Source organism: Cryptomeria japonica, chromosome 6 (assembly GCF_030272615.1).
Source record: "Cryptomeria japonica chromosome 6, Sugi_1.0, whole genome shotgun sequence".
NCBI classification, from domain to species: Eukaryota; Viridiplantae; Streptophyta; class Pinopsida; order Cupressales; family Cupressaceae; genus Cryptomeria; species Cryptomeria japonica.
Window position 1 is genome coordinate 403,228,059 of NC_081410.1, and position 27,434 is coordinate 403,255,492.

At 44.6% G+C, this 27,434-nt stretch overlaps 1 protein-coding gene across 2 annotated transcripts in view; it reads left to right on the forward strand.

Annotated features, from left to right (window-relative positions):
- Positions 1-27,434, forward strand: part of LOC131065838 (arginine biosynthesis bifunctional protein ArgJ, chloroplastic) — a 133,613-nt gene that overhangs the window by 15,285 nt on the left and 90,894 nt on the right. For both annotated transcript variants that reach the window (XM_058000475.2, XM_058000474.2), the window contains exon 3: positions 22,936-23,059. In XM_058000475.2, coding sequence (XP_057856458.2) covers positions 22,936-23,059 — 124 coding nt within the window. The remainder of the gene's footprint in view (positions 1-22,935; positions 23,060-27,434) is intronic.

Here is a 27,434-nt window from a genome sequence, read left to right on the forward strand (position 1 = left end):
AGGAATAATTAATTAATTAAATTAAGTTGTCTAGAGTCACTCATTTTACAGGCAACTTATACTTACTTAATTATTCTATTAATATTGGTCAATTTACTAAAAAATGACTTTTGGTGGGGTCCAACTGTAAATTTAAATTGAAAAGAAATATTATAAGTCTCTTTGAGTGGGTAATGAATATAATACTTCGAATATTTATAAAAGGGATATAAAAAGGAGAGCTTGCAAAAGAGAATCCATTTTTGGCATTTTTGTTTCCAACCCTTGCATTTGAGATTGAACAACTATTTATCTTTTTGCCTTGGGACAAAAACCCTACAGCAAAGATTGGTTTCGAGGACAAAAACCCTCCTAGCCAATTTGTGAGTGGATTCATATAGGATTCACAAGTTTGCTTAATGTTCGGAATTTGTGGAGATTTATGCTGAAGAGTTAAAGATGATTTTCAAGTTTGTTTTTGGTATTCAGGGAAGTTATAGATTTGAGGATTATCAAAAAGATTTGCTTGCCATGATTTGGAGTTATGTGTTGGATAAATGAAATATTGTTTTAGATTTGATCAAATCCTAGTTGTGAAGTTAATTGAATATATATTGAAAATATTTACAAATCAAATGGAATGGAGTTCATATTATATTGTGAATTTTCAGTGGAATTCAATAGCTAGCAGCTTCAACTTGAGGGTCAAAATTTCTATTTATTTTTGTTAAAGTATGTGTGGGTAGTACTTTCAACTGCTGAATTAGTAGACTTGTATCTGAATTTCAGAATAATATGATATCTGGTTTCATAGTAGAATAGACATTGTTATCCCTACAATGATCTTGTGAATGCAATATAAATTTGTGCATTGTTATCTATATTATTGTTTTGTCAAACATTTGCAAAAACAGACAAGATATTTGGAATATTATCGTGCTTTGTCAATTTACATTTTATCAAACATTTGTTAAAATACAATTTATTTTTATTTTTTTATATCTTAGTACATTATAGTGGTATTAGAGCTGGTTTTCTTGCTAGCTTGTTGGGAATTTAACAGATTGATGCAGAAATACAATTCATATGTGGCCTAGTGAAAGAACTAACATGTATTATTAGGAGAATCTCAGAAGAGGGTAGTACAATTATTCAAAAAATCCAGAAGAAAGATTTTCTTTTGCATATTTACAGGTAGAAAAAATCATGGCAAATAGGGAAAGGAGGAATGAAGGATATAGTATGGAGTAGATACTCAATGATCTTGCTTGGGGACAACAACAACTAGCCAATTTATTGACTCAAATGCTGCAAAATATGAATATGAAAATCTAGAAAGATTTTTTTTAACATATTTACAGGTAGAAGAAATCATGGCAAATAGATAAAGGAGGAATGAAGGATATAGCATGGAGCAGATACTCAATGATCTTGCTTGGGGACAACAACAACTAGCCAATATATTGACTCAAATGCTGCAAAATATGAATATGCCCAAGGCTGATCAAAATAACAATGGGGAAGCAAGTAGTTCTGCAAACAACTGAACTAACAACAACACTAGAACAGTTATTGGATCAGTAGCAAGACCATTGATGCCGAGTTTTTTAAATAGAAAGACAATTTTGGAAGGTAATCGGGGACAACGAAATGATGCAAAGGGTTTCTTAGATTGTTTGCATGAGTATCAACCATCAGGGGATGAATTTCATGCTGCCATGTCATCGACTGATTTTTGACAACTAAAGCTGAGGAATAGACTGAAGAAAGAAATGGGTACACACAATCAAAACTTGCAGCAAAGGTTGGGCAAGCTGTCCATACCCACTTTTGATGGCTCTAACAAATGCATAGCATGTTCATGGGTCCAAAAATTAGATAAGCAATAAAATATGCCATACTTCATTTGGAGGGGGTTCTCATGAGTGGTGGTACCATGGGTTGGTGACATAGGGGCATAAACTCATAGATTCTCATGTGTTTGCCCTCTCGGGTAAACGGTTAAATGCAGAAAGTAAATGCACAGAACATAATGGAAATATATTAAATAACCAGCCTCTGTATTAATTCCACAGTCCATGTACAATAAGTGCTTATAACATTACACAGAACATAATGGAAAAATATATAAAATAACCAGCCTTTGTATTAATTCCACAGTCCATGTACAATAAGTGCTTATAACATTACATCTGACACGAGTAACATTCCCACTTCGAAGAAAAGGTACACCATATATAATACCCGAAGGGGTGCGACACAACCGTCGCGACTCCAACTACCTACCCGTCGGCCAACTAACTGACCGCCATAACTCATTATTACCGACAACAACATAAACATAATATAACAACATAACATAATGATTATTCCTGTCAACATCATCCCCCCCAAGAAAAGAAGTCGACTCCGACGACTTAATACAAAATAGAGATGAACGGCAGGAACTACTGACGCCAGTCGGGCCCGGATCTTATACACTTGCTGCGTCCTCGCCTGAAAAACCTTTTCTGCTACCATCCGATGCTCAAGTGCGGATTTCACCAATATTGCTTCCTTTGCCATCACAGTCCTCTTGTGCCTAACCCAAACTTGTCTGCAAAACACGTTTTTCAGTCTCAGGTTCCATCAACTGCTACTCAAATGATACTGTCTCCCTAGCCAATTTGTCCTCGATAGCCACCCGTGCTGCTCTCCCGGCATCCAACTCCTGGGTACGTTGAACTAAGTCTCACGTGACTATTGCCTCCAACGTGACTATTGCATCCACCACGGCAACCTCACGTCCAGCCGAGACATACTCCGAGTTCCTCAAAGCGTACCAGTCATGCCTGGAGGTGGCCACAATTCGCTGGCACAAATGCTAGGAGACACCTCAAATCCTCCATCACACTCCCCAAAGGCCAAAAACTGAACTGAATAACTCCCTGGTGTCATACAACTGCGCGGACCTGCAATGCCTTCCCTCAAACTCTGTTTGTTCCCAACCTCCAAATCCGTCTCCCTCTACGGCTTATGGCTTCCCTGCCAATGTTTAGCTGCGGGCTTCTTTCTCACAATACGGACAACCACAACACTTCCCGTGGTCTTTTGTGGCTCAAAATAAATTGGGGGTTTGGGGGCAACGCCCCCAGCGGGGTCGAGGGGCAACGCCCCTCGCGGGGTTTGGGGCAGCGCCCCAGCGGGGTCGAGGGGCAGCGCCCCCGCCGCCAACACCAATTTACAACCTTCAGAACCCCACGAAAGTCCATGGCGTGCATCATTTCTGTGATATTTTATGATGGCAAAACCCTTCTTCTACACTCCAATATTTTTAGTGTCTAGGCTCCAGATGTCATCGAATCATTTTTCAATCCGTCGTCTGTCGTCGTCGTTTTTTTTTAGGCACTGTAATGTCCCCGATGGCACCCCGGCCATACAACCTCTCTGTACGGTCAACAATAGCACTGGCACCTCCGATCGTGCGGTCAACACCCTCCACCGTACGACTGTGTTTGTTTGTGCGGGGGCTACGTTTATGTCTTCGTGCTCCGCGACAACAGTGGTTTCCACTGCACGGTGGTGGACGTGCTACCGTACGATGGTTCCACCGCATGGTGGTCCCACCGTACGATGGTTCCACCGCATGGTGGTCCAACCGTACGATGGTTCCACCGCCGGTGGCCCCACCGTCGGTGTTGCCACCGCACGGTGGTTCCACCGCTGGTGTTGCCACCGCACGGTGGTGCTACCGTACGGTGGTTCCATCGTGGCTTTCTTCTCCTTTTTTCCGTACGGTCAGTTGACCCGTACGGCCATACAATTTTTTTTTTTTTTCTTTTTTTTCTTCTAGAGAGTCTTCTGCTGGGGTCCCCTGTCTCTGAGATCGCCCTTCATCCTTCTCAGTTTTCCTTGCCCAAGGGTCTCCTGTTGTGGTCCTATGCCTCTTGAGTCGCCTGCCTCGCCTCTCAGGTCCCCTTCCATCCGCTCAGGTCCCCCTTTGGGCTCTCGGGTGTCCGTCCGGCCTCTCGGGTCCCCTGCGCGCTTCGCGTGGTAGGGTTTCAATTTGTACCCGTTGGTGGCCAATCTATTTTCAATGGCCATCGGAAGACTTGGAACCACAAATTCTACAGGGACCACGATCTCCTTCCCGTACATAAGAAGAAGAAGAATAATAAAGATTTTGAAGACTGCGGTCTTCCACACAGGGTTCCGATTGTTGCCAACACTCTTCGGATTATCTACGTCGCCAGGGTTTGGGGCGTCTCCCTTCCAATATTCTTTGTATTCCGGCAAGTACACCTTTGTTGGTTGCTCTGGTTCCTCTACTTCGAGCCTGTAGCTTTGGAACATTTCGTAATCCTCCATTTGCCAATGGAAGAGCCCGTTAAATGAGCATACCTCATCTCCAGAACATCCCTCCAATTCGAGCACCCCTTCACTATTCGGCTCCATCGCGTTCTTGCCCTTGCTTTCATCGAGACCCCCTTCCCCTTTATTAGAGTCCTTTGAGTCCGAGTCGGAAGAGGCGAGCTCTTCGCCAACATCTTGGGTGTGTAGGTCAATGGTATATTTCCGCCCTCCCTTCTCCATGGAAAGTGTATTTTTCTTCCAGTTGTGGTTTACCCTCGCGTTGATCAACCACGCTCTCCCCAGGATGGTGTCATAGCCTTTCTTCTTCGAGGGAATAACCACGAAATCTAACAAGAATGGTTGCGTACCAATTGTCACTTGCTGGGCCATCAACAGGCCGAGTGGCTTAATGCCGTGTTGGTCCGCTCCCACCAGGTTGAATGTGGGTGGCCACAGGGTGGGCTTCCCCAGCCGCTTCCATGTTTCTTCTGGTAGTACATTCACCCTAGATCCCCCGTCCACAATGGTGTCCTTCAGAATGGTCCCACGGATACCCATTTCTACCACTGCTCAAGGCTAGTAACATCGGGTCAGTCGAAGGGCTGATGGAAACCTCCACCTGTGGTGTACTCTTCGAAGCGGTGGCGGGAACCCGTACCTGTGGTGCACTCGGGAACCCGTACTTGTGGTGCACTCGATGATGCGGTGGCGGGAACCCGTACCTGTGGTGCACTCGACGCTGCGGTGCTTTGCACATTGGTGAGGATGGCAATCCTCAATTGTGGCATAGAGTCTAGAAGGTCTTTTACCTTTATCGGCACCTCCATCTGCAAGATTTGTCCAATGATGTTATTTTCCGCTTCCGTACGGGATGATGTACTCGCCACCTCATTGTCCCGTCGTTCGGTCGTCATCTCACGTTCAATATTGGCCTTTGCCTCCCGTAATCTCTCCTTCTCCGTACGGGGTTCGGGATAAGTGGCTTTTTTCGTCTGGGCGCGGGTGATCGCCAGTACTTCTTTCTCACCAGTCTTCTCAGCCTTCTCAATGTTGAGGAGATTAACCCCTGCCTGCGGGCAATTTGCGTCCTCATGGTCGCCTGGCCCACACCAACGGCAAAGGTGCTGAGGGGTGGCTTCCTTCATGCAATCACGGGCGAAGTGCCCCCACTGATTACAGGCCCTACATTGGATAATTGGCCGGCCCTTGGCGTCATACTGGATACGGCTTCCGTTATTGTTATTGTTGCTATTCCTTCTGCCGCCGCGTCTGTTGTCCCGGTAACCTCCAGATGATGTTGTTGTGTTGGTTTGCGAAGTTCTGACGGCCCTCTGCTCTTGCGTGAAGAGAACTTGTTGGCTCCTGGTTTTCATATTGTAGGGACATTCCTTTGTCAAATGTCTCGCAATCTGACAAATGTCGCAGAAAGCCTTCATGGGACAGGACCCCTTGGTGTGTCCGTCACTCCTACAGTCGGTACACCACACGTCGTTTTCTTCAGTCTTACTTGTATTCCCCTTCATGGCTTTGAATTCTTTCAACATTCGTTCCATGTCCTTTTGGAGAGCGTGCACCTTTTTGCTAGCCTCGTCGTCGCTGCTGCTTTCTTGTGAAGAGTCATCATCCTCGGATGAGGATTTATTACTTTTCTTCTTCTTTGATGTTTTGTGTTCGCTCTCCAGGTCCATCGCCCTATTATAAGCGTCGTCATATTACGTCGGGGGTACAATTTTTATCTTCCTCCGTAGGGAGGATTTCAACCCTTCAATGAACCATCGTTTCTTCAATCCATCTGCGGGTTGGCTTTCCATTTTACCCAAGAGTTCTTTCAACCTCCGACTGTATGCCCGTACTGTCTCCTTGGTACCTTGTTTGGTACTGTATATCTCCGTTACAATTTCATTGTCATCATGGAGCAACCGAAACTCCCTCGTGAATTCCTTTTGTAGATTGGCCCACGTGGCCACTTTTTGCTTGTCCACATCGGAGTACCAATCTATGGCAACTCCTCGTAACGTGGCTGGAAACTGTTGTACCCAGTTATCCTGGTCTGTTACTCCGTTGGCGGACCAAATGGTTTCACATGTACGGCAATGCCGTAAGGGGTCTTCCTTGCCCTCCCCTGTGAACTTTGGCAATTTTTGTTTACTCGCCATCCCACCGCTGGGTCTCGCTCCTCTAATTCCTTGTGTGCTTGTACCTGGCGATCCTCCGCCTCCTACAACTGAACCTCCACTCGTGGGTCCTCCGGAAAAAGTTGCTGACACCGAACCAAACAAATTGCCTCCTATACGGTACCCTTGTGCTCCCTCGGCACCTTCGGCCGTACCGTCACCTTCCGTTGTCTCCCTCCGGTTGTCCTCTGAAATGGACAAATTCTTTAGCAAGTCTCTGGTAGCGTCGATCAGGTTTAGACTTAGCCTTGTTTGTTCCACCAACTCTTCGTGGCTTCTTACCCTACGGTGGTATTCTGGCGAACTGTAGAGTTCTCTTTCGGCACCCTCCGTGACTCCTTCTGGCAGCCCTACAACAGTGTAGATAGTGTAGTTCTCTCTGTCTATCTCTGCCTCCGCAACCTCCGTGACACCTCCTGGGTTCCCTTCGGGCAACCCCTCGACCGGTCGTCCCTCGGCAAGCTGCCTTAGCCTACGCCTTCGTTCTATCTGCTGTCTGAGATTCAACGCAGTTTGTGCCACTTCCCATTCGTCACTCTGTATCTTTTTATTTTTGTCCTTATTTAGTCTATTGGGCATAAGTCACTTCCATACACAGCAAACACACGCCATGTACACAAAAAAACTTTTATTATTTTTATTTTTATTTTGCCTTTCGGCCACAATTTATATCAGCAGTGTGTCGGGATTATTACAAGGTTCAATTTCCTCCTGGCCTGGTGCCATCTCGTTCTGTTTCCCGTCGGCTGTTCTCTTCGTAGCGTTGCAGGATTTGTTGTCGTCGCTCTTCCTGGGCAATCTCCTCCAGGCGGGCCTGTTGTGCCAGCGATGCCTGTGCAAGCAACCGGGGGAGGTGGTTCATCAACCGGTTTACTGCCGGGCTAACCTCCAGCGCTGTCCACACGGCACTTGGTGGGATTTTTGCCTCCGCCGCTTCTCGTCGAACGTATGTCTGAATAGCTACCTGGAGCAAAATTGAAAATTCTCGCGTTGCCGTGTTTTCTCCTGTGTAAAGTTCTGTCTGCGCGTCGTCGGCCTTCGGGTTTACTTCACCAACGGGTAGGCCCATTGTGTCTATGTGCCATCCGTGTCTTCCGTTCCCGAGTTCGTCTAGGCAACGGCGCCAAATGTTTGCCCTCTCGGGTAAACGGTTAAATGCAGAAAGTAAATGCACAGAACATAATGGAAATATATTAAATAACCAGCCTCTGTATTAATTCCACAGTGCATGTACAATAAGTGCTTATAACATTACATCTGACACGAGTAACATTCCCACTTTGAAGAAAAGGTACACCATATATAATACCCGAAGGGGTGCGACACAATCGTCGCGACTCCAACTACCTACCCGTCGGCCAACTAATTGACCGCCGTAACTCATTATTACCGACGACAACATAAACATAATATAACAACATAACATAATGATTATTCCCGTCAACATCATGTAGGTTTCAGCTAGAGACACAATTCAGGGAGTTGTTGACGTGGACGAAATCGCATTGCTGCAAACTCCATACGGCCAACGCAAAATAGAATAGCCGACTGATTATCCTACTCTCTCTTGAGATAAGGAAGTCTCTAATGCTGTTTTCTAAGTTTGATCAAAGGAGACTACCTCAAGGTTTCTTTTGTCAGGTCTTGACTGCGGGATCTCTCAGTGGCTTGATGTGTTTTTGCTGGAAACACAAGGGGGACTTACGTTTGACTGGCAACAAGCTAGCCTGCTGTGATTCTCGAATTACGCAATAAAGAGCAAAAGGAAAGGGTTAGGAGATCTAAAACTAACAACACGGGTATGCGGGCAGACGGATTCCACATAGCCAATTCCTGCTTGGCCAGAATGGCTCACAACCTTGCAGGAACGGTGCAATCTTCAGAGGAACTTGGAAGATTTTCAGATTGGAGACGCACGGCTAAGCACCCAATTCTGGCGCAGCTCAGACGGACACCTGCAATTGAACTAAGCACAATCGAAGGCTCAGGTTAACCACACAAAAGGATACACAATCAGTATATCCTCAGTGGTATGAGCCCGAATCTATCAAATACCTGCACACCCAAAATAGAAAGATCTATCTAAAATGCTGAAAGGAACCATGCAAACAGGATGAAAACAAGACAATAAACACCAAATCAATGTTCATATATTGATCTCAACTGCCTATTACAACAATTCCTGCAGCATCTCTATGCTACTGCTAAGATCTAACCTATTCTAACTCTAAAATCTAACTATCTAGCAATTTCTAACTATCTAACAATCTCTAACAATCTAACCCTTTACAAAAGAAAGGCCTCTGCCTTTTATAGATATTACAATTTTGAACTGAAGGCCAGGATGGACTGCATCCAAGGGTCCTGATCTGTCTTCCAGAAGCTGACAGCCTTGACCAATGCCGAATTAATTCTCAGTTATCCAACCAGCAACTATCTCAACTACCTGCCACTATTTGGTTTTAATTCAAGCCTATCCAATTTTCTTGGTGGTTGGGAATAGTTATCCACAAAAATATCTTGCACGGGACTCATAGGCAGTTTACAATAAAGCAATTTCAGCTTTAAAACTGAATTTCTGGACTTAAATCCAGCTGTGTGCTTCTTTGAGAATGCATAAACTTGCAGCATTTAGAGTGTTCTTTTGCTTTTTGCCTTCAATTTCGCCAGTGGACTTCATCTTTGTTCAACGGCACGGTTCCCAATGCTCGGTTGTTCTTGCGCTCCTGCATCTCTTCTTTTCCAATCTTCAGCGCCTGGCCTTGAATTGCGATCCTTCCTCGGTTTGCGCTTTCAGGTCTTTCTCCTGGTTCTTCGATGACGTCCTGCGATCAACCAATTTCACTTAATTAAATCAATTTGGAAAATTAAATAATTTAATTTAACAAACATTAAATTTAATTACGACGTCTGGCTTGAGAAGCTCTTTGCGGGATGTATCTTGAAAATGCTTCTCTTCCTCTTTGATTGTGAAATCTGATCCTTGGTCTTGATGGTGTTCGGGCGATTTACTTCTACGCGTTTTTACCTTTCGAGTCCTGGACGTTTTGAAATCTTCTTATGGCGTTTGAATGATTCTTATAGCGCGATTCTGGAAGTTTGAAGAACTTCTGCAGATTTTAAAACTCTAACTCTCATGCTTTTCTGGTGAATTTTGGAGAACTTAGACATTTTGAACTGGAGATATTTTCGGAACATGGGGAGTTTATGCAAACTGAAGGGTAATTTTCGAACCTTGAACACTTCTGCAAATTAAAGATAACTTCGGATCCTTTGTAAGATTTTGCAAACTCGGAGCATTGAACGTTTTTTGCAAGTTTTCAAAACCTTTCACTTTTGGCTCCTAGGTCCGATTTTGAGAATTTAATATGAATTTCGGACCTGGAGGAGTTTTGCAACTTTCGACGCTTTTCACATATTTCACATTTCGCCCCAGGGTCCGAAAATGAGGACTTAAGGCGAATTTCGGACCTAAACATGTTTACAAAATCGGAGTTTGAAGGCGTTTTTACAAATTTCTGAGTTTTCGCGATTTTAAAATGTACCTCGGAGTTTCGGACGCTAAACGTCTTTTGGCGAATTTACCCAGATTTTGGACCTAAAAGCGAGTTTGGAAATTTCGCGATTTTAATGCGAACTTCGGAGGTAGGGTCCGAAATTGGGCGTTTAAGTGTTTTTCGGGGCTTGAAGCGCTTTCGTCAGTTTTCGGACCTAGTGCGTCCTTTTATATTTCGCGTTTTTAAACCCAGGGGTCCGAAAATGGATATTTCGGGTTTTCGGACCTGAAGCGTCCGTTTTAAAACTTCGCGCTTTCTTTTATTTTCCTCTAAGGGTCCGAAAAGAACTTAAGTGACTTCGGAGCTGGAGGCGCTTTTGCAAAATCGCGTTTTTTAACATTTCGCCCCAGGGTCCGAAAATGGACTTAAGGCGAATTTCGGACCTTGAAACACTTTCTTGCGATTTTGTCATATTTAGAAATTTCGGCCCTAGGGTCCGAAAATGATGTTTAAAGTGAATCTCGGACCTTGAAGGTCGTTTGGCAACTTTAACTTTTTCAACTTTTGGCTTCTGGGTCCGAAATTAAGCATATGGAATATAACATTTAAGTATAAGTCTTATACTTTAAGTTATATTCCATATATACTTTCAGGATGTTTGAGAGTGGTTTCGGCCCTCCAGGAGTTATATTGCAAATTCTAGCTTTTGGAGGTTTCCTCAGTTTTTCAGAGTTAGCCAAATTTCAGGATCAGGAAATTCCAGACTTAGCCAAATTTCAGGGTTAGGACAGAAAGGCACAAACTGGGGGTCCCTGTCCAAGACGGGGATGGGTGTGCGATTCGCACAACAGGAGTTAACAGAGCTAAAATAGTATGGTTCAATTGACAATTATGTGTTTGAATTTCATATATTTCCGTGATGGTTCTTGAGTATTAGAGAGAAGACTTGTTCTTTTTATCGAGGGCTTGAGTGAACCACTTAGAGATTGGGTGAAAGCATTTGATCCACTTATAGGAGGCAATAAGAAGGGCAACTAACATGGGATTTTCCACATCCAAAGATAATTCTAGCTTAAGTCATTCCCACCAGAAGACAAGAAGCCTTTTTAGAAGGTATGGCCATGGTTGAGGAGACAAAGAATGAGCTGTGGAGGAAGAAGGTATCTTTTCCATGCAAGGAGCCATGGGGGCCAGATCATAGGTGACTTGGAAGGGGCAAGGTTCCTTACGTTGAGGTTGCCTCCAATAATGAGGAGGAAAAGGAGGAAGTTGGTTCAAGGAGTGATTAGGAAGAAGAAGGTAATCTAGAAGATCACATTGTTGGAGGAATTTTAGGAGAGACTTTTGCTAATCCATTTAGAGTTAGAGGAGTATTGCATTGTTTGAGAGACTGTTTTGATTGATAGTGGGGCAACCCACAACTTCATTGATGAAGGCCTAGTAGCAAAGAGAGGACTTGAGATGGAGGACTTTGAAGGATTTAATGTGATGGCTGCAAATGGGTTTACTTTGACATGCACCAAGAAGATATCACTATTGAGCATCATGCTAGGAAACCATAGGGTGATAGATGATTTATATGTAGTGGGGATGGAGAGATAGATGTGATTTCAAGGATACAAAGGCCGCATTCTCTTGGGAACTACGTACAAAATTTTCAGACTATGGAGTTGAAGTTCATAGTAGATGGTAAAAAAGTAGTAATTCAAAGCATGCCCAATGGAGCACCTAGAATAGTCACTACAAAGATGGAGGCTCTTTTCAAGCATGGTAAGGTTGCATGGGCAACCAAATGCTTTTTTTCTACAAAGGCTTCTTTAGAGGACTAGAGAGCTTATCATGTTAATAATCAATCACTGTTGGACAAACATACTTTGGTGTTTGGTGATATTCCTTTGGGTAGATTGCTAGATAGGGCATCAAGCATGGACTGATTATTTGATAAATTGTTACCTATGCATGATATTCTATCATCTATTTCCAGATTTGAGTTAATATTGTCTTCAACTTTCTGTATCAACGAGGGCTTGATTGGCGAGAGCTTCCTATGGTAGGCATGAGCCCAACCCATGTGGTACTGGAGGGCGTGCCGTGCTAGCATCACCTGTCACATTAAAAAGTTTACCTGACACATTACTGCTCATTTCAAATTCTTCTCTTTGTTGTCTTCTATGACAAACAAAAATGTGAAGATAGACCATCAGAGACTATATGAGTACTCTAGTGGGCATAACTCCAATTGTGAATCATTTAAAAAGCTAATTATTAACAGCCAAGTTTTCATTGGGATTATGAAAAGTACAAAGATGTTTAAACTCTGCATTGCTTCCCACCAATCTTCGGTTGTTTACCTCACTGGGTAAACAGGAAGAATACAGAAATCGAACAGCAATGCACAATGCAAATACAAAAGAGGTACCAGAATAAGCTTGCCATTAATGTCAAAAGATGTTCATATTATAATCTGTCGTCCACATTCCATGTCCTCCAACACTCGGAGGTGGTACAATATATGTCAGCCGAAGGGGTGCGACACAACCGTCGCGACTCCAACTACCTACCCGTTGGCTAACTGACTATCAATAATTAACATTACTAAACTATACATTTTTTCCGATAACATCATCCCCCCCAAAAAAGAAGTCGTCTCCGACGACTAACAACAAAATGGAGACAATGCATATATACACCCAAAACAAAGTCAAGGAGGGGGCTGAGGAAGCGTCCCTGAAGTCGAAGGCTGGGATGCTGGTGTCTGGGCCGCCAGGTGGGCGCGGAGGTCATAAACCTGTTGAGTGCGTGCTGCCACATCCCACTCCGCCACCTACACCTTCTCTAAAGCCGTCTTCACCATATGCGCAGCTTCCAGCAACTCCTTCTCCTTGGTATCCGCGGACTCTGTCATACCGACCAACTGAGTCTGCAACAAACCCCGCTCTGCAGTAACAGCATCCAACTCCTGCTGCACAAGGCTCCGCGCACTCTGCTCCTCCGACAGGCGGATGCCAACCGCAACCTTCTCTGCACGGGCTGTCTCAAGCTGTGCTAACAACTGCGTCCTCTCGGCTGCCCAAGAAGCCTGCTGTCTGGCGAGATCTCTCTCTATCTCTGTACGAGCAGCCTCGCGGACCGCAGACTCATGCTGCGTCTGCCGCAGTGCATAGTAGGCATCCCTGTAAACCTGCTTAATCTGTCGGACGAGAGTAGTCACCCTGGCCTCCACGACGGGCTGAGGCACACTCCAAGCCTCAAGCATTGCATCTGTCTGAATAGCTGGCCACCCCTGTGACTCAAAGCATGCAGCAAAAGCTGTCGAACAGCCTACCCGCATAAACTGGAGGACCTGCTCTAATTCCTCCACAACTTGCTGCAAAGCCCGTGTCTGAGCCGTTGCCACCACTCGCCGACCCCTCGTCACCATATCTGCTAAGTAAGCCTCAATGTCCTCCCCATCCTGCCTCGAAGGCTGGGACCCCGATATAGGTGCAGGGGGCTCTAGTGGGACCAAAACTGCTGCATCCTGCTGGCACAAAGGTGTCTCCTCTACCCCCGCCTGCTCCTGGATAGCAGGGACGACTTCCCCTATCTCATGCCCTACTGCTGGTACCGGTGTCTCACCCGATGAATCCTCCAAGTCTACCACCTCCGTCAGAGGTTCTCGCCGGGGTGAGAATACAGCAGCTCCTACTGGTGGCATCACCGTCATCTGAAATCGCCGGGTTAGCCAACTCCCTATAGCCTCCACCGATGGATCCGTACTGAACACCTCCGGGCCTCTCTCCACCTCTAAAGTGTGTCTCTCCAGGGGCTCCTCCAACAAAGAGGCAGACACAGTCACTACTGCCTCGGATCCCACAACGTCCAACCGCACCTGAGGCTCTGCGTCGACCACCTCCCTGTGCTCCTCCTCTGCCACTACTTGCTGTGGTGATCCACACGACTCCGTCAAGCCTTCTGTACGTGCCTCTATGGCCGGAAGCGGTCCCGCGGGTGGCACACTAGCCTGCGGAGGTGGTACGATGGAAGATGATGCCACCTGCTGCATTGGCCCAAGTGCAACGGGTGTGCGGCCCTCCCCAAAAGCTGGAATGGACGTGCCTCCCACTCCCGCGGATGACCTCACAAGTGTGCCAAGTGGTAGTGAGGGTGGCGCAAACAAGACTCGCTCCCCCGCGGGCTCCATCCTCCCCTCTTCTGTCGCCCTACTGCTACTATCCTTCGCCGAATCTTCTTCCTCCGAAGTCTCTTCGCTGCTGGAAGTCTCTCTTCCACTATCAGGTTCTGCCGAGGGGGTCTCTACTATCCTTTTCCGTTTCGCGGAAGAATGGCCAATGTCAAGGTGTCTCCAATGCATGATAGGAGGCTCACCGTCTGCCAATGGTCTCTGCGGCTGTATCTCCAATTCTGCCTCCGGTACTACTTCTCGCGTGGCCTCCAGAAACAATCCGATGGCATAGTGGGGCATGTAAAACGTGCGATGCTCCATCATCAAGAACTCGCACATCCGCTCTGATAACAATGTAGCCCAATCATACACAATGCCATTCAGAAGTCCATTCATCAATATGATCTGTGGGAGAGCGATGTCCGATGCCCTACCAGACCCTGTCAACCTGCTCTTGATGACGTCCATTATGCACCGCCAATGGCCCACGGCTCTTCGTGGCATCAACAATGCTCTCTAATTCTGCTGTGGTCAAGTCTCGGGATACTCGTTTAATCCAATATTCTTTTTCCTCCCGCGTCATCTTCTTAGCTTTCAATTCCACTTTCTTGCCATGTACTCCTGGAATGCCAAACACTCTCGTAAAATCTGCCGGTTTGAAGGATACCGTGATATCCTTCCCAAGGTACTCAAAAGTACTCGTCCGTGAATGGCTATCAAAGGTATCAACCATGAATCGTAATGCTCCCTCATACTCACGGATAGCAAACACAGGCATTCGAATGGCCCACTCCACTCCTGCTTTTCGAAAGCTCTTCTTCACCAAATCATCATCTGGTGTATCTTGCCACCACTTCCTGCATTCGGACCCATTCAATCCCTCGAAGGTGATATGCTGTGGGGTCAATGCGTTCTTCCCTCGTGCGGCATGCTGCTGTGGTGGCTTTCTCTTCTGCCTGGCGTGCATTGTGCTACCGGCTATGCGAGCACCCGAAGGAAGAACTCGCGTATCCTTATTTCTATGGCTGCTATCCTGCAACTGTTTTTTCCAATTTCTTTTACCTGCCGACTCCATTAACTTCTTCCTGTAACTGATTTGTAACGGCCTTCTCTCTTTTTTTTTGGCTGCCGCCGTGCGGCTGGTCTACCTGTGGCTTTGTAGTCTCACGAACCCGACAAACAATCTGACGGCTGCAGACAATAAATTTTCAAAACGAATCCCCAACTAAAGCAAATGGAGATGCAGAAGCAGGAAGAGGAAATGGAGAAGCAGGAAGTATACAGAACACATCTTCCTTATGAAGCCATACATTCTCTTTCAACCCGCCCTGTGCCACGACTTCCTTGCCAGTTTAATATCCTACTTCTTAACTCGAACTCCCAAATTGACACGGAGGATGGTGCGTGGGGTTTTCCCTTCGTGCGGCGTGGGCTTCTTCTATCCTCGGCGTTCCTTTTCCCTTTGCGCGGGGTGGCGTGGTGTGCCTTCGGCGATGTTCCTTTCCTTGGCGATGTCTCTTCCTTGCGGCGTGGTGTCTCCTTCGCTCCCTCGGTGGTGTCTCCTTGTTTCCCTTCGGCGGTGTGCGGCGTTTACAACCTTGGTTCCCTTCGGCGGTGTCTCCTTGTTTCCCTTCGACGGTGTGCGGCGTCCTTGTTTCCCTTCGGTGGTGTGCGGCGTTTACCGTTTATTTTTGTTCCTTGCACGATGTTTTAAACTTGCGGCCTCCGGTGGCTCCCACCGCACGGTGGTTCCATCGTGCGGCGATGCCGCCTTCGGTGGGCCTACCGTACGGTGGCCACTTTCTCTCCTTTTTTTTTTTTTTTTTTTAATTTTTCTTTTATATATATTTTTTTCGAATTTTCTTTTATATATATATATATATTTTTCGAATTTTCTTTTATATATATATATATATATTTTTTTTTTTCAATTGTCGAGCTGCCTGCTCGCCCGCTCCAGCCTCTGATGATATACTTTAAGTTTTGAGCCATTGACAGCCTCCGGAATTTCTTGTCCGTTGAGGGTCCAGAGTTTGACAGACCCGTTTGCTACGACCTCTCGGACCCTGTAGGGGCCTAACCACTTGACCTTGAACTTGCCAGGCTTAATCTCGTTTCGTCCATTATATTTCAAGATTAACTGCCCCGGGGTGAACCTCGCCCGCCGAATGTGTTGGTCGTGCCAATGTTTCCTTCGTTGCTGGGCCACGTCTGTCACCCATTGTGCCATCAGCCTTCGTTCATCGAGTTTGTTTAGGGCATACAGGCGCTCCCTCAGGCTCTCCATATCGCCAAGTTTATTCTCAATAGCAATTCGGAGACTTGGCACCATGAACTCCATCGGTACTACCGCTTCCTGTTCGTACATTAATTGAAATGGTGTCTGGCCCGTCGTTACTTTGTAGGTGGTGCGGTATGCCCATAACACCGAGGGTAGTCGCTCCTCCCAATCTTCCTTTTCTACCCCGCACGACTTATAGATGACCGAAACCAGAATTTTGTTGGTCGCCTCCGCTTGACCATTGGCCCTCGGATAATACGGACTGGACAAGGAGTGAAAAATTTTGAACTCCGTCGTAAGGAGTCTCACCACATGGTTCACAAAATGGCCTCCTCTTGTCACTGGTTATCTGAAGCGGAATTCCATATCTCGTGATAATTTGTTCATAAATAAATCTGGCTGTACTCACAGCGGTGTTATTAGGTAGGGCCCGTGCTTCAACCCATTTTGTCAAGTATTCCGTAGCTACCACGATGTATGTACATCGCCGCGGTCTGCTGACTTTTAAAGGCCCCACAAAATCAAGCCCCCAACGTTCGAATAACTCTTGTGCCGCTGAAGGGTTTAATGGCATAAAGTCTTGTTTTAGTGGTTTTCCGGCCCTCTGGCATGTATCACAGCTTCCGACCCATTCTCTGGTGTCGCTGTGTAGCGTCGGCCACCATAGTCCGGCTAACAGTACTTTCCTAGCTGTCGTGTCCGGCCCCATATGACCTCCTGCGGGCCCTTCGTGTGCTTCCTTCAAAATCCCCGGTATCTCTTCCTCCATCACGCATCGACGGAGTACTTGATCTGTCCCCATTTTGTAAAGGAGTCCATTGATCAGTTGGAACGTTCGGCTCCTCAGAACCAGTTTGCGTCGTTCCCCTGGTGGCATGTCCCGAGGGAACTGGGACTTCGATAGGTACTTGCCAATACGAGTGTACCAGGATGGTAAAACCGCAATCCGGAATAAGTGCGCATCCGGGAAATCATCATTCACCCCCTCTGCTCGTTCTCCCGACTTGATTCGTGACAGTTGGTCAGCGATCACATGGCTCTTCCCTGGTGGTACTATAATGTTGAATGTGAATTCTTGCAGTAATAACATCCACCGACTCACCCGTCCTTGAATAATAGGTTTATTCACCAAGTACATCAAAGCTTGGTGGTCTACATAGAAGGTGAAGGGTGTGGCCAACAAATAATGCCGGAACTTCTGTACTGCGTAAACCATGCCGAGCGCTTCCCATTCAGTTGTATTGTAATTCTTCTCAGCTTTCGAGAGTAGTCTACTGGCGAAGTAGACCGGGTGATCCAACCCATGATCCCCAACTTGTGCTAGTGTTGCACCTATTGCATAGTTGGAGGCGTCGACGTGCACATGAAATTCTCTGTCCCAGTTTGGGTAGGCCAATATTGGTGCCGCCAACAGTCGTGATTTCAATTCTTCGAACGATTCCGACTGCGCCGTTCCCCATACGTACGGTTCTCCTTTTCTTGTGAGGTTATCTAGGGGGTAAGATATCTGGGAGAAATTTTTTATAAACCTTCGGTAATATCCGATGTGTCCCAAAAAAGATTTTACCCCTGAGACATCCTATGGGGGTTCCATCTCCACAATCACCCGAACTTTATCCGGGTCTGTTTTAAGTCCCGCTTTACACACTGTGTCCCAGTAGTCTACCCTGAGGTACCATGAATCTGCATTTCTTAGGGTTCAGTGCGAGTCGTGCCCTCCGGCACCTGTCCATACATTCTCTCAGTGCCTTCAGATGCGTCTCCTCCCCGCTATAGATGGACCAATCATCTAGGAACGCCTTGAAGTTACCCACGGACATCTTATCAAAAATGTGGAGAATTATTCGTTGGAACGTTGCCGGAGCATTGCAGAGACCGAAGGGCATCTGGTTGTAAGCATATACTCCGTCCTCCACCACAAATGTCGTCTTCAGCGTATCTTCCTCCGCTATTGATATCTGATTATAGTTGGAAAATCCATCCATAAATGAATAGATTTCATGGCCGGCCACCTCTTCAAGAATAGAGCCCGTGAACGGTATGGGAAATGGATCTTTGATGGTAACTGCATTGAGTCGCCGGAAGTCGACGCAAATCCGGATCTCGTTACCATCCTTTTTGAGGGATATTACGATGGGGGATACCCATTCGCTATTCTGCACCCTAAAGATAATCTTGGCCTCCAGCATTCGTTCAATCTCTTTTTGTACTTTTGCAGCATAGTTTTTATTCATCCTATACGGTCGCTGCCGTACTGGTACTGCGCCTGGTACCAACAGAATACGATGAACACATAACTCCGGTGGGACTCCCTTCAAATCCTTATAAGTCCATGCGAATACATCTTTGTACTCGGTGAAAATCTTGAATGCGACCGTTTTCAGCACTGGGTTCCAATCATCTCCTACCAGAATGATTTTCTTATCCGTCTCCGTACCTAGATTCAAAGGTTTCAGCGTCGGTTCTTCATACTTCATGGCCTCCTTGTTTCTAAATTGATGTGCGGGTACGGTGTCCATTGTAGCTTCTCCTTCCTTATACTCCCCGTATTCTGGAGGATATTGATCTGGCTCCTCTCCTTCTCCTTCGACGCTTAATACGTTACAGGAGGGTGAGAACATCTCATAGTCCTCCTGCTGCCAGTGGAACAATCCATTTAGTGAATCTGTGTCATCCTCCGAACAACAACCTCCGATTTTTAATATGCCTTCGGCATCTGGGTCCATCCCCTCTCTCCCTTTGTCTCGTGGGTCATTTTCCCTCTCGGATTTAGATCCCGAGGAAGAGGCAAGTTCCTCGCTCACCAACTGCGTCCGGAGATCAATAGTGAATTTCTTGCCTCCGCTCTCCATCGAGAGTGTATTTCGTTTCCAGTTGTGGTTTGCTTTCGCTGCCACCAACCATCCTCTTCCAAGTATGGCGTCGTACCCTTTCTGTTTCAATGGAATGACCACGAAGTCGAGTACAAAAGGTTGTGCACCCACGGTGACTTGCTGTGCCATCAACATGCCGAGGGGTTGAATCCCGTGCTGGTCTGCACCTAGCAGATTAAACTTAGGTGGCCACAGAGTGGGCTTTCCTAGCTTTTTCCATGTGTCCTCCGGAAGGACATTTACTCCGGAACCGCCGTCTACTATAGTATCCGTCAGGATGGTGCCCAGGATGCCCATCTCCACCATGGCTGGGTGTCGGCCATTGTTGACGGTAAGTACAACTGGATTTGTTGCCAAGCTTCCTAGTATGGGAGCGTCCATGTCTCTCGGTTTGGGTTTATCAACCTTTGTGCCCAACAGCACTGTCCCCAATTGCGGTATGGTGTGTAGGAGGTCTTCTAGTTTCACAGGTACCTCCATTTGGAGCATCTGCCGTACAATGTTCCTCTCCGCGTCTGTGCAGTAGGGTCCAGATGAGTCGTGTGTCTCTCCCCGTTGGGCTTTCATGGCCCTTTCTATTTCCTCCCTTGCCTCCGTCATTCTCTGCTTCTTCGTGCGGGGATGGGGGTATCGGGCTTCCTTTGCCTGCCCTCGGGTAAGAGCAAGGATGGCTTCTTTACCCCGTGTGTTGCCTTCGATATCAATCAGATTGGCCCCTACGCCAGACTTCGGACAATCGGCATCTTCATGGTCACTGGGGCCACACCACCGATATAGCTTTTGAGCGGTGTCATTGTTATTACACTCTCGTGCGTAATGACCCCATTGATTGCAAGCCCTACATTGAATCATCGGGCGTCCCTTCGCATCGTATTGGACCCTGTTTCTGGTGGAATTATTATTATTCCCCTGTCCGCCTCGTCGGTTTCCTCGGTAGCCTCCGGAAGATGCATTATTGTTTGAATCCGATGTGGAGGGCTGCTCATGTGCAAAGAGCACTTGCTAGTTACGTGCCTTCAGATTGTATGGGCATTCCTTCGTAGAATGTCCCATGATCTGGCAGATGTCACAGAATGCCTTCTTGGGACAGGCACCCTTTGCGTGGCCGCTCTCCTTACAATCCGTGCACCACAGTTCATCATCCTTGCTTGTGGTCCCCTTCATTGTCTTAAACTCTTTTAACATCCGTTCCATATCCTTCTGAAGGGCCGTGACTTTCTTCTTTGGCTTCTCATCACTGCTACTCTCTTCTTCCGACGTATCATCTTCAGAGGATGACGAAGATCTATTCTTCTTCTTTTTGGCCGTCTTATTTTCACTTTCCAAGTCCATGGCCCGGTTGTATGCATCCTCGTAGGATGTCAGAGGCACAATTTTCATTTTTCGTCGTAGCTTAGGGTTCAGACCCTCGACAAACCACCGCTTCTTTAAGCCATCAGCCGGTTGGCTTTCCATCTTTCCGACTAATTCCTTCAGCCGGCGGCCATATGCCCGTACGGTCTCCTTCTTTCCTTGCTTTGTTCCATAGATTTCGGAGACTATCTCATTATCATCTCGGAGAAGCCGAAATTCCTTCTCGAATGCTTTCTTCAATTCATCCCATGTGGTTACCCCGGTTTTATCCAAGTCTGAATACCAGTCAATAGCCACTCCTCTCAGTGTGGCGGGGAACTGTTTCATCCATTCATCCTGGTCAGTCACCCCGTTGGCTGTCCAGATGGTTTCGCAGGTACGGCAATGCCGTGCGGGATCATCTTTGCTATCCCCGTTGAATTTGGGCAACTTCTGTTTGGTCGCCATTGATGGAAGTCGTCCACTTGGAGGTGGTTGTGGCCGTGTCTGCCCTCCGGCGCTGCTCCCTCCGATGCCACTGATGTCTCTTGTGGTGGTGACCAAAGGTATGGTGTTCTGCCTTGTACCTACCGTGCGGTTAGCTTCCCCTTCGCCGTCACCCGTGCCCAGCTCCCTTCGGTGATCCTCCCTTTGTGGCGTGAGAGCGACTACCGTGCGGTTAGCTTCCCCTTTGCCGTCACCCGTGCCCGGCTCCCTTCGGTGATCCTCCCTTTGTGGCGTGAGAGCGACTACCATGCGGTTAGCTCCCCCTTCGCCGTCACTCGTGCTCGGCTCCCTTCGGTGATCCTCCCTTTGTGGTGTGAGAGATAAGTTTTTGAACCGATCTCGAGTCTCTTCAACTAGTTCTCTCCGTAACCTAGTTTCCTCCAGAAACTCTTCGAGGCTTCTCGCTCTATAGTAGTCTGGCGACGCGTAGAAATTCCCCTCGGCTTCTGCACCTTCCGTGACACCTCCTTGGTTCCCTTCGGGCAACCCTTCGGCAGGTCGTCCTTTGGCAAGTTGCCTCAGCCTCCGTCTACGTTCTACACGTTGTTCCAGAATCAAAGCCTTCTGCGCAGCCTCCCACTCGTCGGTTTCTAATTTCTTATTTCTGTCTTTATTCAATAAATTGGGCATTAATTTTGGTACAATTTCATGTTTCACAACACATAAACCAAAACACAACACGTCTTTATTAATTCATTCTTTTGTATACAATCAACATAATTCTTCTGCTTCTAACAGTGTTCTTTATTTCTCTCCCTTCACAATTTAAGGATTATTTGTCCTTCGTCGGTCTTCCCTACGTCTGTCATCCTGGCGCTCATGAAATTCTCGTAAGATTTGCTGTCGTCGGTTCTCACGGTAGGTGTCTTTTCTGCTGTTTTGAAGAGCCAAAAATGCTTGAGCCAGAAGGTTAGGCAAATTGCTCATTAACCGATTCACCGCCGGGCTTACACCAAGCCCGCTCCACACAGCATCCTCTGGAACAGCCTCAATGGTGGCTTCCCTCCGTACGTGTGTTTCGATGGCCGCTTGAAGGATGCAAGAGAAATCTTTTGTGAGTGCTCGTTCTCCTTCGAACAGTTCTTGGTGATCCTCGTCAGGTTTACTGCTCGTCCCCTTGGGCAATGGTTGTCCCATTATCCCTGTGCCATGTAGTATATTCCCGTCCCTCCCGAATTAATTTAGGCAACGGCGCCAAATGTTTACCTCACTGGGTAAACAGGAAGAATACAGAAATCGAACAGCAATGCACAATGCAAATACAAAAGAGGTACCAGAATAAGCTTGCCATTAATGTCAAAAGATGTTCATATTATAATCTGTCGTCCACATTCCATGTCCTCCAACACCCGGAGGTGGTACAATATATGTCAGCCGAAGGGGTGCGACACAACCGTCGCGACTCCAACTACCTACCCGTCGGCTAACTGACTATCAATAATTAACATTACTAAACTATACATTTTTTCCGATAACATCGGTCCTACAAATTGATGAAGAAAGTTACAACAGGTCGTTCCTTTATTCATTTTCATAACTCATTCCCTACCAAATCTTGGATTTTGGGTAGATTTGTGGTTTTTGAGTTTTGATGATAATATGGAAGATTTTTAGGTGCTTTGTGGGCTACTAGTTAATAGTAAGACTACAAATTTTTATTTTAAAGATTTTGCATATACTCTTGTTTTATATTGCAGTTGAAATGGTTACATCTCATAATTAGAATAATGGTGTCTTCTAGTCTTGTAAGTATTCATGTAATTGATGTCCAATTTTTGAACTTGCAAATCAATAGGTCCCTGGTGGTGTTACCGCTGCAAAGGGCTTTAAAGCAGCAGGAATGTATGGTGGACTTAGAGCAGTAGGCAAAAAGCCTGACCTTGCTCTTGTTACCTGTGATGTTGATGCTGTTGCTGCAGGTGAAATCATTTAATTAGTTCCTTGTTTGCTATGATATAGGGATTTTACCATATTTTGAAATTGATTTGCTAAACATTGGTAGTGACATTATTATTTATCAATTCCCACTCACAGGGAGATCAATTATCAAGAACTACTTTAAACTTCTCAAATTAATTTTCTATCATGTTTTTTATTCTACTGGAAGATATATATGAGCAATCTTTGTCACACTGTTAGGGTCTTATCTCATAATCTTGTACCTCCTAATATATTTCAGGTGAGAAAACTCTTTTTTTTTTTAATGCTATTCTGTTAGAAATCATTCCGTTCTATCTCTCTGAAAGATTATGATGTTCATTAACCAATTAAACCTGAAGAATTAAATTGTAGGAACTTACTACTTTCCTTTTTAATTGCTTCAGGTTATGGGTAGTTTCTATTCCATCTATTATGAGTTTCTGTTTATCGGTAAAACTTTTAATTTGTAGCTGCTGACTTGTAATTAGTTGAATTATTTGTTTTGCCTTTGGGTGTCCTTAAATATTGATAGGAATACGAATAAGTTAATAACAGCTCCTGTTTCCATGGCCAATGGCAGTGCACTTTGAATCACAAATTTTAAGATGAAGGGGCTTCTTTCTGTTAGAAAATAATATGTAGGTTCTGTTTATCCAGCATGCCTCAAATAGTGCTCTTTGCTCCTTGCACACAATTTATGAGTTTAAACTTTAAACTTTAAAGTTCAATGCAGTGGAGCATGTAAAATTTGCTACTAAATGATTCTTTGGTAAGTTTTGTATGAAGTTGATAAAGTTATTGCTAATTTAACAATAAAACAATTCGCTAATTGATATGCGAGTAAACCTTTAGTCTTGTTGTATGATGTGAATGGATGGTAAAATGTTACTAACAACACTGCATTCCAAGTTATTATTAATATCAAAAGAATGTTTGATCATAGAGACTGCACTATCATGACAAACTCTGGAAACTTTGAAAACTTAGTAAGACTCCAAAACAACTACAATAAACATATTTGCATCCTTGTAGAATAAAAGAAAAAAAAACATTTCGTTATTGCAAAATTTTAAGTAGGAAATTTAAAAGAATATATCATCCAAATAAAAATCTAATGAATTGATAAAGAGAAACCATTTCTCATAACAAGAAAAGTCAAATAGCTATGTTACCTGGTTGGCCACTTTTGTTACACACACCCGAACTGGGTTCCCTGGGTACACCGTGGGTACGTACCCAAGCGTTTGGGTTCACTAGGAACGAACCCAGGTACGAACCCGGGTGTATCCAAAGGCACTGAGTGCTAAAACATAACAAAACAAACATTTTTGAACTTTTTTGCATCCAAAAACCCTAAAATGTCCCCCAAAGAGCCCCTTCTATCGCTGGGTTCTCATGCATTGATCAATGATGAAGTAGCATACCATTAAATGTATTTAGTTTTATAATTCTGATTATTTTAATTTTTTTTGCATATATATATATGTGTGTGTGTACATACATATATATATGTGTGTGTATATGTATATACAAACATATATATATGTGTATATATATACATATATATATCAAAGTTACCCCGAGTTTTTGGGACGGGGACGGCAAGGGACGGTGGGACGCGTTTCTGAGATGGCAAAGTTTTTTGCCAAATTTGGGGATGACAGGGGACGGCAAAGGGGACGGCTATATAAAATATAGGAAAAATTTAAAATATATAGGAAAATTTCAAAATTCTAAATGTTCATATGAAAACATGGATAAAGCATGCATATATACATTATATTCATATGAAAACATGGATATAGCATGTGTATGATACTATTGTTAAATTTATGGATCAGAATTAAAACTACAGAGATACAGAGCAATATTTGAATATATATATCAATATCTTTAAGTTATCAATTAATTTCTTATGTGCTAGATAACTTCAATAAATAAATTGATTATTTATTCTTGCTCTCACAATATGTATATTGCAGTATATATATTGCACTTAGTATATATATGTATCGCAGGATATATATATTGCACACATCATATATAATTCTCTCGCAGCCTTTACCCGATCACACCTGGCAGGCTAATCACCCTGATCGCAGCATATAACCACAGAGGTCTTCACATAGCATATTAGTGCAGAGGTCTTCATGCACAGCAATCTAGAATTCGCACAGATGTAATATTATGTGTATCGCAATTATCTACACACTAATATATCTCCAGACTTCCTTAAGGGCCGTGTCCGTTTAACATGAAGAGGTGGCTAGATAAACCTGTATCGACTCATTAAAGAATCGAAACACTAACTAAACACGAAGTTACATAATAATGTTATTAATTAAATATAGTAATAATTATTATTATCTAATCAATTTAACAATAATAATAATAAATAACATAATGATATATATAATTAAATGTTGAAGGCCTTAAGGCCAATTTAACATTTAATTTTATCCGACTGAAGCTATAAGTCATCAACAACTATGAAAAGTTGAAAACATTTTAGAATGTAAATTCTGAACATACAACATTGTTAATACTCAATAGACAATATCAATATGCAATTATGCATTCATAAATCAGAATTTCAGTTCATTCACATTGTCAATATGCATATCATAATAGATATTAAAGAAATAACATACAAAATGTCAAAATGCCCAAAGGCTACACTGCTGCCATATAGTTGCATTGTCAATTACAATATGAAAATCAAAATAGTACTCAGTAAAACTAAATACAAAAAATCAAAGTATAATGCTGCCCCTAAACTGCTTCTCCTAACATTGCATCAAAATCAGAGTCCTCTGAGTCTCTCCCACTGTCATGGTCTACGTCCACCTCATCCAATGGAATCCCAACCAATCCCTGTGTTGTCTCCTCCTCATCAACTTGGGCCACATCTTCGGGATCAACATCCCATCTCAAAGCTGGAGTCTGACGATCCTGAAGTCGAAGAGCACTATGCACAGCTACTAGCTTCTCCGCTCGTCTAGAGGTAAGTCTATTCCTCTTGATAGAGTGGATAAAGCCATATGTGGACCAATTCCTCTTTGCAGTAGACAAACTAGCAACCTGTGAAAGTAGGTGAGTGGCAAGCGATTTCAATTGTGGTGTATCCCTCCCATGCCATGTCCACCATCCAATAGGGTCTTTTTGGGCTAATATGGCTATGTCCAACCTCGCCTGTGGTTTACTCAATGTAGGACCACGAAGATTTGTGAAGTCAAGGAATTGTGCACGAAGTATGGAAGCCTGCTCCTCTGTATATATCTTATCAATTGCCCGTGTGAACCCATCTAAAACCTCATCATCATCACATGGAAGCACCCTTCCATCCCTTGGTGCATACCATTTGGGATTCAATGCATAGGCTGCTATATGAAGCGGGGTGTTCATTATGTTCCACCTTCGTGTCACAATGGGCCTGATATGTTGCTCATAGAACTCCAAAGTAGGATCCTTATCCAAAATTGTTTGCTTAATCTTCCCAAGCATATTGTCAAATGTCTCATATATCTCTCCAAGACTAGGAGAGTTTGTATCAGCATATTTGATGACATCTACAATAGGAGAGATGATAGAGCAAAGGTATCTGCAAGTGCAAAGTTCAAAATATTAAAACTCGAATATTAAAATCAGCAATCTAATTTTTATTTTTTAAAACAATCAGCAATTTAATAATAAAATCAGCAATGTCTTACCTCACAGTGGACCACCAATTGTCATCAAGGATCTTTTGTTTGGTAGATTTTCCTTTAGTAGAGTTTGATTCCCGCCATCTAGTCCACTTAGGATTCACCACCATCAATTGTAGAGGATCATGCACCTCAAGCATCCTCTCCAACAAGATGAAGTAACTAGCATACCTATATTCATTAAAATTAAAATAATAAAAAAATAAGTGGCATATCTATATTTTATTCAAAGAGAATTAAAATACAAAATTGGAAGTTTGATACAATATTAAGAGGCATTAGCACACCTTGTTTCAATGGGTTTGAGGAACTCCTTTGAAAATGATCTAAAGAGAGCAAGTGAGGTGTGGTGGTTGCAAATGAACATTTGAATGTCTCTAGCTTCTGCCACCGCATGCTTCACCCAATCTATTTTTCCCATGTCCTTCAATGCATTGTTTAATGTATGAACACAACATGGGGTCCAAAAGATGTGCTTGTAAACCCTCCACCATCAAACCTGCTGATTTGCACACACGTGCTGAATCAGTGATCACCTGTACAACATTAGCTGCCCCAACCTCCTCTATGGCATCTTTCAAAATGCTAAACTGGAACTCTGCATCCTTATGCTTCCCTGAACAATCCACAGCTTTCAGAAAATAAGAACCAGCAGGGCATGTGACAATGA